Source organism: Porites lutea, chromosome 4 (genome assembly GCF_958299795.1).
Source record: "Porites lutea chromosome 4, jaPorLute2.1, whole genome shotgun sequence".
Classification (NCBI taxonomy): Eukaryota; Metazoa; Cnidaria; class Anthozoa; order Scleractinia; family Poritidae; genus Porites; species Porites lutea.
The window spans coordinates 40,366,689-40,382,393 of record NC_133204.1 but is presented as its reverse complement, the minus strand read 5'-3'; the positions used below and the strand labels follow the sequence as shown (position 1 = coordinate 40,382,393).

The 15,705-nt window shown below is 40.2% G+C and overlaps 1 protein-coding gene across 1 annotated transcript; it reads right to left on the bottom strand.

Annotated features, from left to right (window-relative positions):
* Window positions 1–285: 285 nt before the first annotated feature.
* On the bottom strand, window positions 286–14,721 carry LOC140933575 (uncharacterized). Its single transcript, XM_073383179.1, has 13 exons — window positions 14,462–14,721; window positions 13,426–13,567; window positions 11,014–11,388; window positions 10,135–10,335; window positions 9,119–9,287; window positions 7,576–7,856; window positions 6,680–6,742; window positions 5,714–5,850; window positions 4,810–5,061; window positions 4,045–4,178; window positions 2,301–3,049; window positions 1,676–1,737; window positions 286–609 (listed from the first exon to the last, which is right to left on the bottom strand). The coding sequence occupies exons 1-13, from the start codon at window positions 14,566–14,568 to the stop codon at window positions 585–587; spliced, it is 2,697 nt and encodes an 898-aa protein (XP_073239280.1). The 5' UTR covers window positions 14,569–14,721; the 3' UTR covers window positions 286–584.
* Between the last annotated feature and the right edge of the window lie 984 nt (window positions 14,722–15,705).

Sequence of the window (15,705 nt, the reverse complement as noted above, 5' to 3'; positions counted from 1 at the left end):
CGTTAGGCTGGCCCAGGTTTATAGTATTTCCTTTTCCTGAATTTTCATTAAGTCTTTTAGAATTCAACTCAAGAAAAATTTGTCAACATTTGACGAATTGAGTGAGATGGAATAAGCGCGAGAAAGTTTGAAGCAGTGCGAGGTCACTTTGTAAGTAACGTTTTCGTAGGCGTCGCCGGCTTCGTTGCTTAAGCTCCTTATAAAAAGGGACAGGACAGACTATCACACGCACTACAGTAGGAATAATTAAACAAATAGCCGCAATATTTCATCAAGAAATCTTAATTATGTGTCAATAATATTTTCCATTTTATTTACAATCAAGATATTATACCTCTGAAGAATAAGTTAACGAAACCATCATATTTACATTCATTTGTAACTGTTATCATTTCATACTAAAAGTCATTCTAACAGTGAGTGTCCAAGGGGGAGTGCCACTGACAGGACTTGCTAGATATATTTCGACCGCTCTTCCGCTCTGCCACGAAACCTGAACTTTTCTGAGCACCAGTCCAATCCATCGGCAACCGCGTCCCCAGAGTGAGGTTGGTCCATCGGCTTTTGTGTGCTACTGTCGAACGTCAATCAAACTCGTCGATTTCATACCTAAGGTAAAAAGCAAAAGCAAAAAGTCAAAAGAACTGTGACCAGGCTGGTACCCTGAAACGTTTTTGTGTAGAGTTGGTGTTGTCTTCAGTTGAGTCTACACCAGTCTATTTAACAGCATTTTTGCGGCCATATTATTTAAGTCCAGAGATAATTCACACCACCATATGCTTAAAAAAGGCATAAATATGTTAGTATTCCCCAGAAATGCTTGCTGTACTTTCGTCTGGGATTGTTTTTTGAAGAGCTCCTAAAAACCAACACGCGTCTGCCACACAAGCAGCGAATATCTTTTTACCCTACAGCATTCCCCGCAATGGCGTGACGCAACCTTCACTCCTCAGCCAATCAGATGTCAACTTCCAATTTCGTCTGTGACCAGTGACGTTGTCCTTAGCCCGAGGCAGGCGCACGAGAAATTAGGGGCGGAAATAAGAACGGCGGTGCTGACCCTATCCTCGCGCGTATCCTCATCTCTCGCGAGCATTACTTATCTTATTTTACAGTATTACTTATCTCTCGCGTCATATTCCCGCCTGGCCTGTGTAGCAAGTGTTTGCTAAGCAGGCTAGCGCCTGCAATGTAGCCTCGTTCGTCTGTCCTTTGTGCGTTTTTCATACGTTCAGTGAGGAGAGAATAATGAGGCAGACAGGAAACGCCCAGTCCAGCCCTTGAGATACGTGAATTTCACCAAAGCTATTTATAGAATAATTTAACGGAAGTGTTTTCCGGAGAGGTCCGCAGACTTTTTTTCAGTGTTGTCAAGAGAGAACTCAACAGTCGCCATTACAATATTCTGCATTTTTTGCTTTGAGGCTGTCGCGCGTGGACTTGTTTGTCTCGATGACGTTTCAAACAATCGATTAAAAATTCACATATCCCGGCCAACACCTAAGATAAGTACCATATATTTTTCTTTCTTGGTTCAGCAAAGTTGCTTGCACAAAATACTACAGCATCAATCCACGGTAATATAATCTATGCGCGGTATTTAAAAACTCTGTGAAAGTGTGTCAAATACTAGCTGCCTCGATAATGTATAGGAAAATTGAACTGCGCTTCATACCATGGTGTGTCGTCCTGTTGATAACCATCAAATGAGTATAAGGAGTTGATCCCTGATGGGCCCTGTTCAAAAGGCAACGATATCAAATTATTTTAATGTTTCCCTAACTTAAGCCAAATAACTAAAGATGATTTCAAGACTAATAACCCCTGTACGTTTTCATTTACTCTTTCTAGAAAAAAATACCCACACACAAAAAGAAATCTATTTTTGAGAATTGTTTTCTGCGTTTCACAGCCGAGCTTTAAGTTACCTAAGACCTCTGAATGAAGACTTGAGCTCTTTTAACCTATTCGTTGTTATGTTATTATTTTAATTTGGAATGAGACTAACCTTGAAAAAAAAAACGTCCTATGCATGTTGGGCCCGCGGTAACTGGCGCTCGCTGTTGCTTTGTCCCCGCCTGCTTTTTTTTCAGGCGCTTGGAAGTCATGGGCGGAAGGGAAAAACGGAGCGCGCTTGGGAGACACGCGAATCTTCCTCGTGCGCCCCGTTTTTTCTCGCGCCCATTACTTCCCCTGCTATGCTAAGAGAGGCACTACTAATAAGTTTTCAACCATACACGTGATATTTTACTCTCAAAGGAATAAAAAGTAGTCTTCATTTAACCCTGGAATCAACTTACCGAAGGTGAATCGACTGGCTGTTGCACTGTAAGAGATGGTACGACCACTTTATCCACGTTTTCGTTGACACCATGATGCGGAGGTTTTCTAGAAACTTGTAAGTATCTAAGCCTATGAGTGTCAAGGGGCTCCTTTCTTACAGTATCTTTGTCACGCAACGTTGTCCTTACAACACCCGCGTTTGTCGATACAAAACCATTATCAAGCGATACTGTCCTTACAGGTGGTTTTGGAGGTACACGCGGTCTTTCATCAGGATTTTGTTCATTTAAATTCGTTGGAGTGTTGACTTTAAGCGATTCATTCCACGAAACAGTTTTCTTCGTCCTAATCTCCCTGCTGGACAATTGTTCAGGTACATTCGTCAATGAGATCGCTGCCTTTTCGCTGTTTTCTTTCGTTCGATTTGCTGAATTAAATCCTCGGCGATATCGGGGTCCATTACTCCGCTGACCATTGCGTTCATCATCGCTTTCTGAGCTAAGCGTGCTGTCAGAACTAAATGGCGATAATTTACGTCTGTTTGCAAGCGATCTTAACCTCGAAGGTGTCCCTACTCTGTCCTCACCGGCGGTTCCCTTTTCCTGTTTAGCTCTGTTTGTCTTCATTTTGTTTACCTCGTTCAACTTTCCCGGAGTGCCGGAAGTCGGTCGGCTTCCTGACGTGGAATCTGTCCGAGCAGGAGAATGGGAGCGGGAGGATGAAGGGGAGTAAAATATATCACGTTGAATGACTTGGAGACTGGGAACTGGAGGATAAAAAGAATCAAACCGTGAGGAAAGCCATTCTTAATTTGGTCTTTGGCACCAAGGATTCTCCCTCCCCACCTAAGGGACTAAATGGCCGTCAGCTCACCCCCCTGAGCTATGCAATTATCCTAAAAATCATTATCAAAAGAAGCCTGATTGAGCTGGGTCGGGCCACAAAAAAGAATTAAAAAAGGCGTGACACTGAAATGTCAGTGACAAGCACCACTCCCTACCCCACTGCTTTTGCCCTACAACCCACCACCCACCCACTCTCAGGGATGTCCCTGGGGTATCTCCCTGTACCAGCCATCAAGGAAAGACCCTCAAATTTTTGGCACAGCATTGGCTTAGAGCCGGGCTGCAGCGAAAACCTATTGGCCATGTTTTAACAAATTCACACAAAAAAATATTTTTTTGAATATCCATGTACATCATCCCCTATCAGTAACGCTATCACTCCTAGAGCAAGTATGGACTTAATTCTATGGAGCAACCATTCAAATCTCATTCTTCCAGTTTAATTTCACACGGGTATTTTGTATTTTGTATAGGTTACTGCCCTAGTATTTCACTCACGAAGATTCCTCTTTAATTTGGTCTTCGAACATCTCTGCGAGTGAGAGTTTAAAGGTGATGTTACACGGGACAATTCGCAACCGTGACGACGATTTTTTACGCAACACAGCGTAGCAATATTAGAACAATGTTGCAACCATTCGAAACAATGTCGCAACAATGTTGAAATGATGTGTTGCAAATCTTCCCGTGTAACATCACCTTAAAGGAACTTTTCTGTAAAGGGAAGGGAGAAAAAGAAGGGATAAGGGTATATCCCTGCGCCTTTGCCTTAATCCTTCTTCACTTTCTCGAATTTCTTGCTACGCACACTACTGTTCGCGCCTCCACGCTTTCTTTTGGAGGATGTAGTCACTCTGTTGATGTCACGCGGATCACACTTATTATTTTGATTAGGAGTGAGAAAGCCACAGGGTACCTTTTCTTGGTTCTTCTACAGGCACAACATCACTCATATCAGTTATGGGCTTGATTCTGATCAGGGGTGATTCTTCAACCTTTTGCGCATGCTTAGACATGACCAGTCTGCGCGTGTTGGCAGCGATCTGTCTCCTGAAATCAGCAACACGATTTGGTTAGAAAGTTAGTAAAAATGACAAAAAATGACGCAATTATACTGTACCATCAGCTCAACTGCTCAACAAAAATCACAGTTAATGGGAATTGCTCGTCTTAAAAGCTTCCTCAAATTCTGCTCGCTTCATTTTATTTTCAGCTCCTGATGTGATAAGCGAAGAAAATAACTGCAGCTATTTTCTTTGTGATTACAGGCAGTAAAACTTAATAAGTGCAATGACAAACATAATCGATCGATTTGTTGACTATACGTTAGCCTGCGAGCAAGCTCTCCTGGGCGCTCTGGCGGCGCGGCGGGAAAAGGAAGGAGAGCTTGCAACTACGTCTCTAGATTTGAACATCTGCATCAAAAAAGTCGACGCGAAATGCTGATTGGCGGAGATGACATTAATAATGACGTCATTACCCTTGGCACGTGTTTTTCAATGTTTGTTACATTCGCACTCGTTTCACAAAAATCTGACAGCTCAGTCGACGGGGAGCCACGGAGGAATTGAAGTGGAATACAAATTCCAGAGCAAGCTCTCCTTCCTTTTCCCGCCCCGCCACCTGAGCGCCCCAGAGAGCTTGCTCGTAGGCTATGACTATACCGATTAGCCATACTCACGCCATAACTTGTTGCATATCGGAATGTGTATCAGGCAACGACAACATTGGAGACGACGAACCCGAGCCAGTAGAATCAATACTTCCCCTCTCTCCCAGTCCCCTTTGTTTCTTCAGGGCTTCAAAATGACGCGTACTTTTCACTTCAGACTCCTTATTCACAGTTGAAATTGCATGACCGCTTAGCCTACTGGGAGGTGTCCTGTTTTCAAAGTTATGGTCAGATCCGTTAAAGTGATACTGGTACGCAGATCTATAAAAGAATAAAAGTTAGTTTGTAACTGAGACAAAACAGTATTCAGAATTCTTCCCTGAAAAAACACAAACAAGATATGATCCTCCGAGCAAACTGGGACCTTTCAGAATTACGTGCCTCGGCTCCAGGACCTAATCGATTTAGGAAATGATATCGCGAGATAGTACTGGACACTAATAGAGTACTCTGACAGGTCCATGTAAGATACATTGAATGGCTCCGTGGCCTTGAAATAGGAGGATTCAAGAGGGTTCCAGGTTGAGGTATCGCGATAATAACGTTGAAATATCGTCACAGAGTGTTTGCATCGTCAGTTTCGACGGTCCAAACCAGCCCACGGAAAACACCTATCTGGTGACACTTTTTTGCTACCAGGCTTTTCTCCTAAATTTCAATGGTGTGTATGTCAGTGTTTTCGAGGCCCTAGTTTTTGCCTATCCACCAAAACGCAAAAATACACTTCTGTCTTCAAAATACTTTATTGTCGGAGCGTCTTCGAAAACCTCTTTTGTCAGATCTTCGTTTTGGTCTGGGCGAAAGGAGGAAGAAGAAAAGGAATGAAATAGAGACCTCACGCATTTGGTCTAAATCTTAAACCTTCGATCAATGAGATAAAATAGACAACAGATAGACAACAGTCCTCATTCACCTTTCATGTCCGAATCCCTTTGGACTTTCGCCATCGGGTGAGCCGCTGGCCCGACTTCTATCGCTACGCGGGCTGTCTGTTACTGTTGTACTCAGTCTGTCATCATATTTTGTAACTCCAGTGCTGCTAGTGTCACTCTGACAACAAGAAAATTACCAAGAAAATCCATGGATAAAACCTGGATGCCACCGGACTGGGAGTTAGGGTTTTCAGGAGTGTGCGCTAGTAAATTGTGGAAAGGCCTTTTCGAAGAGCAATACGAGATTGGGAGCAGACAGCGAGCAGTTTCTTATTATTTTCTTTTGAGTCACAGTAGATCAAGAGCACGCGAAAGAGGCAAGCAGCGAAAGTCCGAGCAAGAAAAAATAAGAGTCGTCCTATCTCCGCCTTTGCCTTTCCATAGTTTTTACTGTCATTTGCATAATTTTACCTTTTTAAACGCCGCGCGTGGCTCTCAGGAAAGGAGGACGACCACTCGCGGTCTAGAGTGGGAACAGCTTTCTTACACTCTGTCGCTAAAAAAATTTAACTTGCACGTAAACCTTTAGTTTCCTATATTACAAGCCCGGGGTGCGGCACTCAAGGGAAGTTTAGGAAGAGATGTGCTACTAAGCCATCAAGACCTGACCCTGTTTACGACAAAAATTGCTCATTTTGCCACTCTGTTTAAAACAAGAAACCTTATTTTATGACCCTGATTCGTTTGTTTGCATACAGAATTAGCTAATTCTTAAAACTAAAATCAGGGAACTTGCTTTTTTATATTATTTTAAAGTCGTCCGGTCAAAAAACGCACTCTGTTCACTAAGACGCCAAATAGTGATTGTCCAGACGCCAAATAGTGATTGTCTGTTTAAGACTCAAGACCCTAAAAACTATACCCTGTTCAGCGGCACATACTCGTATAGGCCAAACACGGGAGTCCCCTCCCCGCCCCCACCCCAATCACAAGCATGAAACCTTTACCTGATCTCCTCCGACAGCTTCCGGTCTGTCTGGTATTCCAGACCTTGCTCGACTTTCAAGGACCTGTTATGAAAATAGTAAAACAATTACGTGCTGAACTTAAGACCAATGATACACGAAATAAAGATTGGGGCAGATTGTTGCAAAGCAGTGGTGCTTTTCAAGTCAAGATAACTATCCATGCGCGCAACAAATTTTATGTTATAAAAATCCTCAAAGAAACGCGCACCGGCTAAGATCCAGAGCGGGGTCATTATATTGTCATAATTCAAGCTCCCTACGTCACAAGTATGCTTTATCGAGATATAAGCACGCAAGTATGTCACCAGTGCGAGCGCAAAAAAGCCTTCTTCCTCGGTACATAAATAGAGACCTTCAGATTCGAGGACGAGGACGACTGCGAGGAGGAGATCTATTTGACTTGAAGTGTTTTTTCCGTGCATTTCCCTAGACTGCGAGCAGTCTCTCTTTTTCTTCAGATTTAGTGAGGGGAGTGCACGCGCGCCTTCAGTCACGCGCGTGGTCATTTATGTGTCTCGTACGTTTTGCTCGAAGGACTAAGAACTCGTAGTCTATGTATTCTCAAAAAGGACACCAAGAAAAGCTTCATTTTAATTTTTTGTCACCAGAAAAGTTGACACGGTTATTTTTATTGCCCTCTCCCGATCATAAAACTGAAGTTCAAACATTTGATAACTTGTTTCCGCACGACATTCTTGCTAAACACGTAGAAGAAGGACGACGGCTACCACATTTTCCCGCCAAAACTGACGCTTGTTCACGCGCGCACACTAGTTATATAAGAAAAATCTCGTTTTCTTAGTCATACTAGTCTTAGAATCTGAAGGTCTCAAATATAAAAGAGTCAAACAACGACAACAAAGATAACAACTTGCCTCCAATCTTTGTCTGAGTTCTTTATTTTCTTCTTTGCAATCTTTGAGTTCTTTGTGAAGCTTCGCTATTCGCACGGAAAGTAACCAGCATGATTCTTCCATCACCAGATAACGGGCACAACCGGTTTGACCGGCTGAGTATGCATAGTCGGCGGGAGATCGGCCATCTTTGTCCGGAATAGTGACGTCAATGTCATGATCGACAAGAGTCTGGATACAAGTCAGGTGACCTTCTCTTGCTGCAACGTGAGCGAGTGTGACACCTGAGGAATCTGTGACACCTGGAAGAGGAAAGAGCAAAAAGTATTTTTAGAACCAGTTCATATGAGCTCAGTTTCGACATCCACCGCCCTTTCCTTTGAAAAACATTGTTGTGTTCATAAGTAAAGGCGACAAAGATCTCGGTAACTGGGTGAGGAATTCTGCCACATGAACACTCCACGCAGCTCCACGATGACTTGAAAGCTCGCCTTGTTCATCGCGCTAACAGGACTAGATTTCCCACATAAGGGACTGTTCGTTATTTATGCCTAAGGGGGGGTCGGTGATTTTCAAGCAATTCAGGCATATCAAAAATTTACCCCTCCCCGGAAGTGGGTATTTTAAAAAATTACCCCCCCCGTTTATGTGACAGGCCCAAAATGTAACCCCCCCTACCCCCACCACCCTCCCCTCGGGACGCGACGTGCCTCCGATTGCGAAATTGCGTACAACACGTGTTCTGGCCGGTTGCCGATAAACCAAAATCCATTGCAAGGTCATTTGTGATCGTACAGTATAGAAGCTCTAAATAAGGAAAGCGTATTTGCAGCGCCGGTGTTAAACGTGGGCCCAGAAAAGATCAGATTTAAGAGAGAAGTCAACGGTAGGAAAGTTTGTAAGGAGCCCATTGCAAGGATTGAACCACGAGGATGTACTTCTGAAACTGAAGACAAAAATTATAAACAATGCTATTATTAAATATCAGATTGCATGTAAAGAGATTTAATAAGTTAATATATATTGGAACCTTTAAATAACGCTACTCCACGTCAAGTTTTCTTGGCTTTTCAAACTATAAAGACCAGGCGCTTTGTATTAAAATAGAATTCTGGATACAGAGCTCAACTTTTTAAATATGTCTGCAAAACGGCTACACAAGTGTTGAAACAACAGTTTCTAAAAGCTACCCCCCCCTTATTTGTATTTAAAAAAAACACCCCCCCTTTTTCATTGATTTTGAAAATTTTACCCCCCCCCCCCCCACTCTAAACACCGGCCCCCCCTTAAGCATAAATAACGAACAGTCCCTAAAAAGAAGGCAAAATTCGTCCCGCTAAAACCGGGCGCTCAACCGCCAGTGTAGATGTACTTATAAACTGGACTGGAGATAAAACGCCGGTAAGTTGCATAATATTTGTCTTATAGACGTTCAGAGCTACTCTGGCTACCTCCCCCCCGCTTGTGATGGTGATGATGATAATTATTATCATATTTGAAAAAAAACAATATCGTAAACAGGTTAATGCCAAGCAGAGAAAAACACACTACTCAGGTTACTAACCAAGTTCCAAGAATTTATCCTTGACATATGCTAACAGACACTTAAGGCAGTCATCTTGACCATTTTGAATTGTCAAGTGAAACAATGCAAATCTACTGGTAACATCTGCCATTTCATCTGCAGCAGAGGTGTCTTCAAGCAGCCACTGTGCACACTGGACACTACCATTCTAAGTAGAGGAGGTTAATGTGAGATAGGTAAAAGTTCACGTCCAATAACGATGAATCTACCCCCTGAGGAAAGGGTGGGAGAAGGAGTAATGTCATATGTACAGTGTAGGCTAGGTGGGTATGTTGGCTGTGAAGAGTTTTGGTTTCGAGAATTTTAGTCTGGCCAGGAGAATACAGAGGTTTCCACTAGCATAAGGTGCTTATTATGGGAAATTGAACGGTGGTGTGAGGAGTCTGTTTACAGTTATGTGTAGCATGGGATAGAGGGAGTGCGGCTTACAAGTGGAGGATAGGGCTAGGGCTGCAAAATGCAGCTGAATATCATTATTAATTGATAAGGGCTCAGTAGCACACCACCCTGCTAGCAGAGTATTTTTTTCGCTATCAGTCTCGACTTTGGCGATGTTGAGAAAGATTCTGCATGAATTGAATAAGATCTTTGTCGAGCATTGTGCTACTTGTTGCTTCAAACTCAGGCCTGATAGCTGTGTCCTTTGTGCAGCAGGCATAGTTATGACCATATATAATATTGGTTTTTCAATTAACGGATGCACACATTCTGAAAACCAGTTTTAAGAGAGACAACTAGATTGAGTAGTCGAGAAGTTCAGGTTTCAATGACTTCAAAGGCTTGACGTGATTCAGGTAAACCCTCCTTCTCTCCTCTACACTCAAGAAGAGAAACGAAACAAAAGCTCTGCTAACAGGGTGTAGTATCACTCACTCACCCACCCACCCACCCATACATTCACATAATAACTCCAACCAGAAATAAGCCATCAATAACAATACAAAATGTAAGTAAACCACAATGTTACTAAACAGTAACTTTTCTGATCATCTTACCTTGAGTGCTGCAGCAAGAGGAGTAAGATTTTCATGGTTGATGATATTCCTCAAACAGTCATTTGGTAACTGTCTGACAAGCCACTGAAGACATGGAAGGTTATCAGCTTCAGCAGCCCTGTGTAATGCTGTGTTGGCATCAGAATCTGTAAATCTGATAGTTAATTCACTTGTTCCACCAAGCCTGCCGTATGCCTCTTGCTGGTCAAAGAAATTGAGATGATAATATTGATAGTCACAATAATAATTTATTAAATAATTTAATGATGATAATAATAATATTATATGCCATTTACAGAGACAAAGTAGCTATTTAGGAGTGCAGCAAATTTATTCGTGTTAAGTTTTCAAGAAGATCGGGAGAACTCCTGAGCACGTGGTTGTCAACACTGACCAGTTTCAGTGCATTTGAATTCTTTAGTTCTGTCCAGAAACCAGCAGAAAATAGCAGCTTTTTATTCTAGCTCGGGTTTATTCCAGGAATTGGATAACAAGAGTACCATGTGCCTCTGAAGTTTTATCATGCCCTTTTCTAAGGTTGAGGGCCCCAAGGTTTATAAACATTTTGTATACGTACCAATTGGTTTGAAACTGATTTTTTTTCGTTGAACAATGCACTTTTTTTTCCTTTTGTCATAAATGTACATTAATGTCATCATGACTGTTTTTAATCAACGCTGCCTTTTGACTTTTATATTTGACCAACTGCACTTTAATTCAGTTTTTTTTAAAATTAAAATAATGACTTTATGGTTTCATATACATGTATTTTATAGCTCATTGAAATAAGGCATGGTTTATCTTGGTTTCAATCCATTGGGTAACAGTATCTAGTTAAAATAACATGTTAAATTATTTTTTAAAAAGTAACTTAATTACCATCTTTTTCAAGTCTCCATCTTGAGCAGCATCCAAGAAAACATCTCTCCATTCATCCTTGCTTGGTGCACCACTCAAACCAAACTTACTCCAGTTGTTCACCTTGGAAATGGATGCCTGCATCTTGGACATTCTCATCAACTTCTCCCTCAGGTGAAATGGCGAGTTTTCTGAGCCATTAATGACAGCATTCTCTTTTACAGTGCCATTGGGTGGCGATGCCAGAAATGCTACATTCTGATTGGTTGGAAGATATGAATGATTCCTTGTGATGACATTTTCTTGTCTTAACTCAGATGGGATGTTAAGAAGTGATGCAGTGCTGGCGACTGAGTTGTAGTCATCAAAGTCATACTCCTCTAAATCACACTCCACCTTTAAAACGAGGTATCAATCATGAGTATTATACTGTGACTAAAAACACACTTGGATAAAACTTGAACTCTAGTGATAACAAAACAAAAAAAAAAACAAACTTTATATTAAACCTTTGTCCAGAGACATTTATTGGGCTCAACAAAAAACGTGTCACAAGTTAAAAACAAAGAAAGCAAACCAAAGAACTTGCCAAAGTTGCAAATGCTTGAGAATAGAAAGGAGGTATTTAAGCCCACATGGTAAAGGTCAGCAGTGCTCTTAAACGACACGAAAGTGAGCCAAAATGTCCTACTATCATCTGGGGAGATTTTAAGCCCTATATCTGAGTGAAATAGATCTGCTGACAACATGATATTACCTATATGATGATATCATTAGTTTGAGAAAGATGGTTATGACAGCTACCAAAAAAAAATTATAAAAACAATAAAAACTAAATTAAAAATGTCAACATCCATCAAGAACAAAATTTGGCTATATCTAAAAAAATTGACGTACAGTGAATTAATACTGACTTTGACTTTCAAATACAATGTATTAACTGTATTTCAATGTTAACATTATTGGAAAGAACAACATAAATTGTCTTATCCTTGCAGTATCCAATTTTCACCAGAAGGGGATCACAGACAGTTTGATTTTCAAGTAGCAAGATCAATGAACACTGTCAAAATCTGTCAGGGCTGGTGATGAAAGTGAGTTGCCTACAAGAGGCTCCATCTACAATACTCTCCCTGGGAAGGTTGTCATGCAAAATGGAAGAGAAACCATCAACAAAGCAACAGAGGGCATCATTATAAAAAGGGTAATTAAAGGGACACAGTTAGCTGATGCACATGTGCATTAGATACCATTTCTTAGCTGATTTGCGTGTCACAAGACGCGCTTGTGAAACAGGAAGCGAGAAGCATATCGGTCCGGACTACTCAAAACAAACCTTGGAGAGTTGAACTAGTTACAAGCCCAAATCGTGATTACAGACCCTAAGCCACATCAGATCACACATTGTTTATATACCATTGAGAATTCATCGATGGATTTGTTCCAGGAAAAGCCAAACATCAATGAATACTTCTGAATTCAATCATCAATAGAGGTGAGAAATGACACGGAGTCGGCATGGATCATTGTTGAAGGTTCAAGATCGAAGAGCTTGATTTTCCAAACATAGTTAACCTTTTCGATCGATTTTACATATAACGATTATTTGCTCGCCAGTGTTATTGATTCATTTCTTTTGTGATTTTGGTAAACAAAAGCGATTTCTTCCGCCCGGCTGTTCATGTTTCTTTGGATACTGTTTTTAACCAGATATGATAAAATAATGTAATAGGATGAGTTAAAGTTTGTCAAAAAGAGGTTTTCTGTAAAAGATAAAGGATTTAATGAAACACTAGGCAAGATTGAAGTGGATTTCTAGATGTAGCAGATGCATTCATTTGATTTCGGGCTGAGGTAAACTCTTTTCAAACTGACAAAAGTAGTGTCCAGGTCAGCATGGTCACATGGCTGACTGTGTCTCTTTAAAGGGAACCTCCACGTCAACAAAAAGATAACTTTAAATCACAGGAAATAACTGTTACAGTCAAGTCAATCTAAAATATTTTTAAAGCAAGCGTTTGTATCCGAAAGAAATAACTTTTAGATTCGCTTTTTTTTGTTTTCAAATTTTGCGGGCGTCGCCATCTTGAATAATTGTGAAGTGTTACAGTTGCCCTATTGTTATTAAACAAAAGCTCTTTGTGTCAGAACAATAGAGCAACCGTAACACGTCACAATTATTCAAGATGGCGGCGCCCGTGAAATTTGAAAGTGAAAATAAGCGATTTTAAAATTCACTTTTCCTGATATAAACACTTTTTTTAAGGACAAATTTCGAACAAATTTGTTTATCAACATAATTTTATTCGATTTAAACTTATTCTGTAGTAAGAGTGGAGGTTCCCTTTAAGCACTGGTATTAATTCAAACTGACTGATTTGGGTATTATAAACTGCTTTTTTTTTCATGCAATCATGTACGTGTATGATGTACCTGCAGTGATTCAGGATTTCCATCAAGCACTTTCAAACACTCATCCAGGTATCTCTCATCTTGTTCGAAGCTCCGTGGCTCATCAACTGTACTTCCTTCTTCTAAGATATTAGTGAGGATAAGATCTCTTCGTTTTCCGGATCTGTGTTTGATATATACAGAACATATTTGATAAAATTATAATGAAAAAATTTGTAATAAAGAGAATCAGAGCACTGCGATCATGCAGGAAGCATTAACTAACCTATGACCTTCTGGTCACTACATGAAGTCCAGACGCTCTACACCATTAAGCCACAAGTCAGACTAGTGGGAACAAAAGGCCACTAGTCTACTTAAGCCTGCGAAAACACTCATCTCTCCTAGCTCCTCGCCGCTAGGGACATTTCTCCCTTTCTCTGAGCCTCAGTGACAGAAATTCTGTACTATGATGATGTACATCAATACATAATATTAATTATTATTAATCCAGTAGTTATAGGGTTCCAAATGTAAATTTGTTTGATTTTAGGTTTCTCCTACTCGATTATGGCAAAGCTTTGTGTTCTTCCAAAAGCGAGCTCTGGCAAAACTCATAATGCTTCTTCTAGAGAAGAATATATATTCCATGAATATTAACTGCAAAAAATTCATCGCATTTACATTTGACCTTTGTGGCCTGCCTTTTGTCATTTGTCTGTCATTCGGAGCTAAAACAATATAGGGTAACTACTATGTCAACCAATTATTAGAGCTCCTGACCAGATTCCAGATAGATTCCATCAGTATGGAATTTCTGTCGCTGAAAGTGCAAGATGTCTCTGGTGGCGAAATGTCCTTAGCAATGAGGAGCAAGGAGAGATGGCAATTTTTTGGCCCATACAATAATGGTCTTCACCAATTAACATATAGAGAACTGCCTCACAGTTAACCACCATTGCTGGATTGCTGTGACAATAATTCAGCACACATCTAGCACTCTCAATACAGGTCTTGAATCTGCTTGTAACGGCAGAAAATTTACTTCATTAACTCATGATCAGTAGAACTCATTTACCTGTGTGGATTGTTTTCAATTCCGTAAGACTCTCGATTACTGTGAGAAGATGCATTGGTGGATTTTCCAGCTTTATCTCCTTTGTACGCCTTCAACATCTGAGTCATTAGGGTTTGTCAGTTCCTTCATCCCAGTGATCTTCAACATTCATCTCTTGTGTAAATCTTGTGTTTCCTTTCAACTAAATCATTGAATAAATACTTCTATTTGACCCTGCATACACAAACATAAAAACACAATCTTTTTCAACTAATAATGTGCAAAATTATTACATATAAAAGGTGATTATTATGTTTTAATGTAATATGTTATTGTAAAAGATTGCTATATTGTTATGGTGAACCAACTACTGAACCTTTTAAGTGCAAAAAAATGTAGCACTAATAACTAATTTCTCGCCAGGATTATAAGGCTTACTCCCATAACGTGGATCTTACTTTGTGTCAATAATAATCAACAGCTTTGATACTTTGTATTTGTGGTTTATATAGTGTTCAGATGAAATAATTCAGTGAAGAAGGAGTACTTTCCATATGTTTCTTACATTGACATTAAAAACTTAGCAACCAATATAAATGATATCATTTTTATGACTATAAAAGCAATATTTATTACAGTTACTGAGGTTATATCTATATCGGTGGGCCTCTTCACACAGCTGTTTCAATCCTGGTATTTTAACATCTTGAAAAAAAAATACTGAAGGATTCACATGTAGGGGCTGTTTCCTAATTAAAATGACATGTGATGCTGGGTTTATTGTTGTTTGGTGAAAAATATTGATTTTAAAAAGAAGGGCATGTATTGTGCCATTGGTTTGACGAGTGAGATCTGGAAGATTTATCTAATTTCTATGCATTATGAACAAGAAATGCAAGTTACCAATAACTTTCTTCCTATGGGATAGATTAATTACTAGTGACAATAATTTAAGACAGTTTTATACTATATTCTTATATCACTGAATGATATTGCCAGAAGACAGTTCATTCTTTTTTACATTGCCAGCTATTCTGGCACATCTGTACAATAGAGTACTAAAGTGATGACGTCATAAAAATTAAATTTCTGAAATTATGGGATTTGTCAGGATATTCTGAAAGGACAATGTCCAAGAGGCCTACTTGCCAAAAATGAGCATTTTGCGGCAAATTTGTCTCTGAGATCGTAGCCCAGTTATACTCAGAAAACTCCATACAAACCCTTCTAATTTTTTTTTGGGTCGACCCCAAAAAAATTTAGAA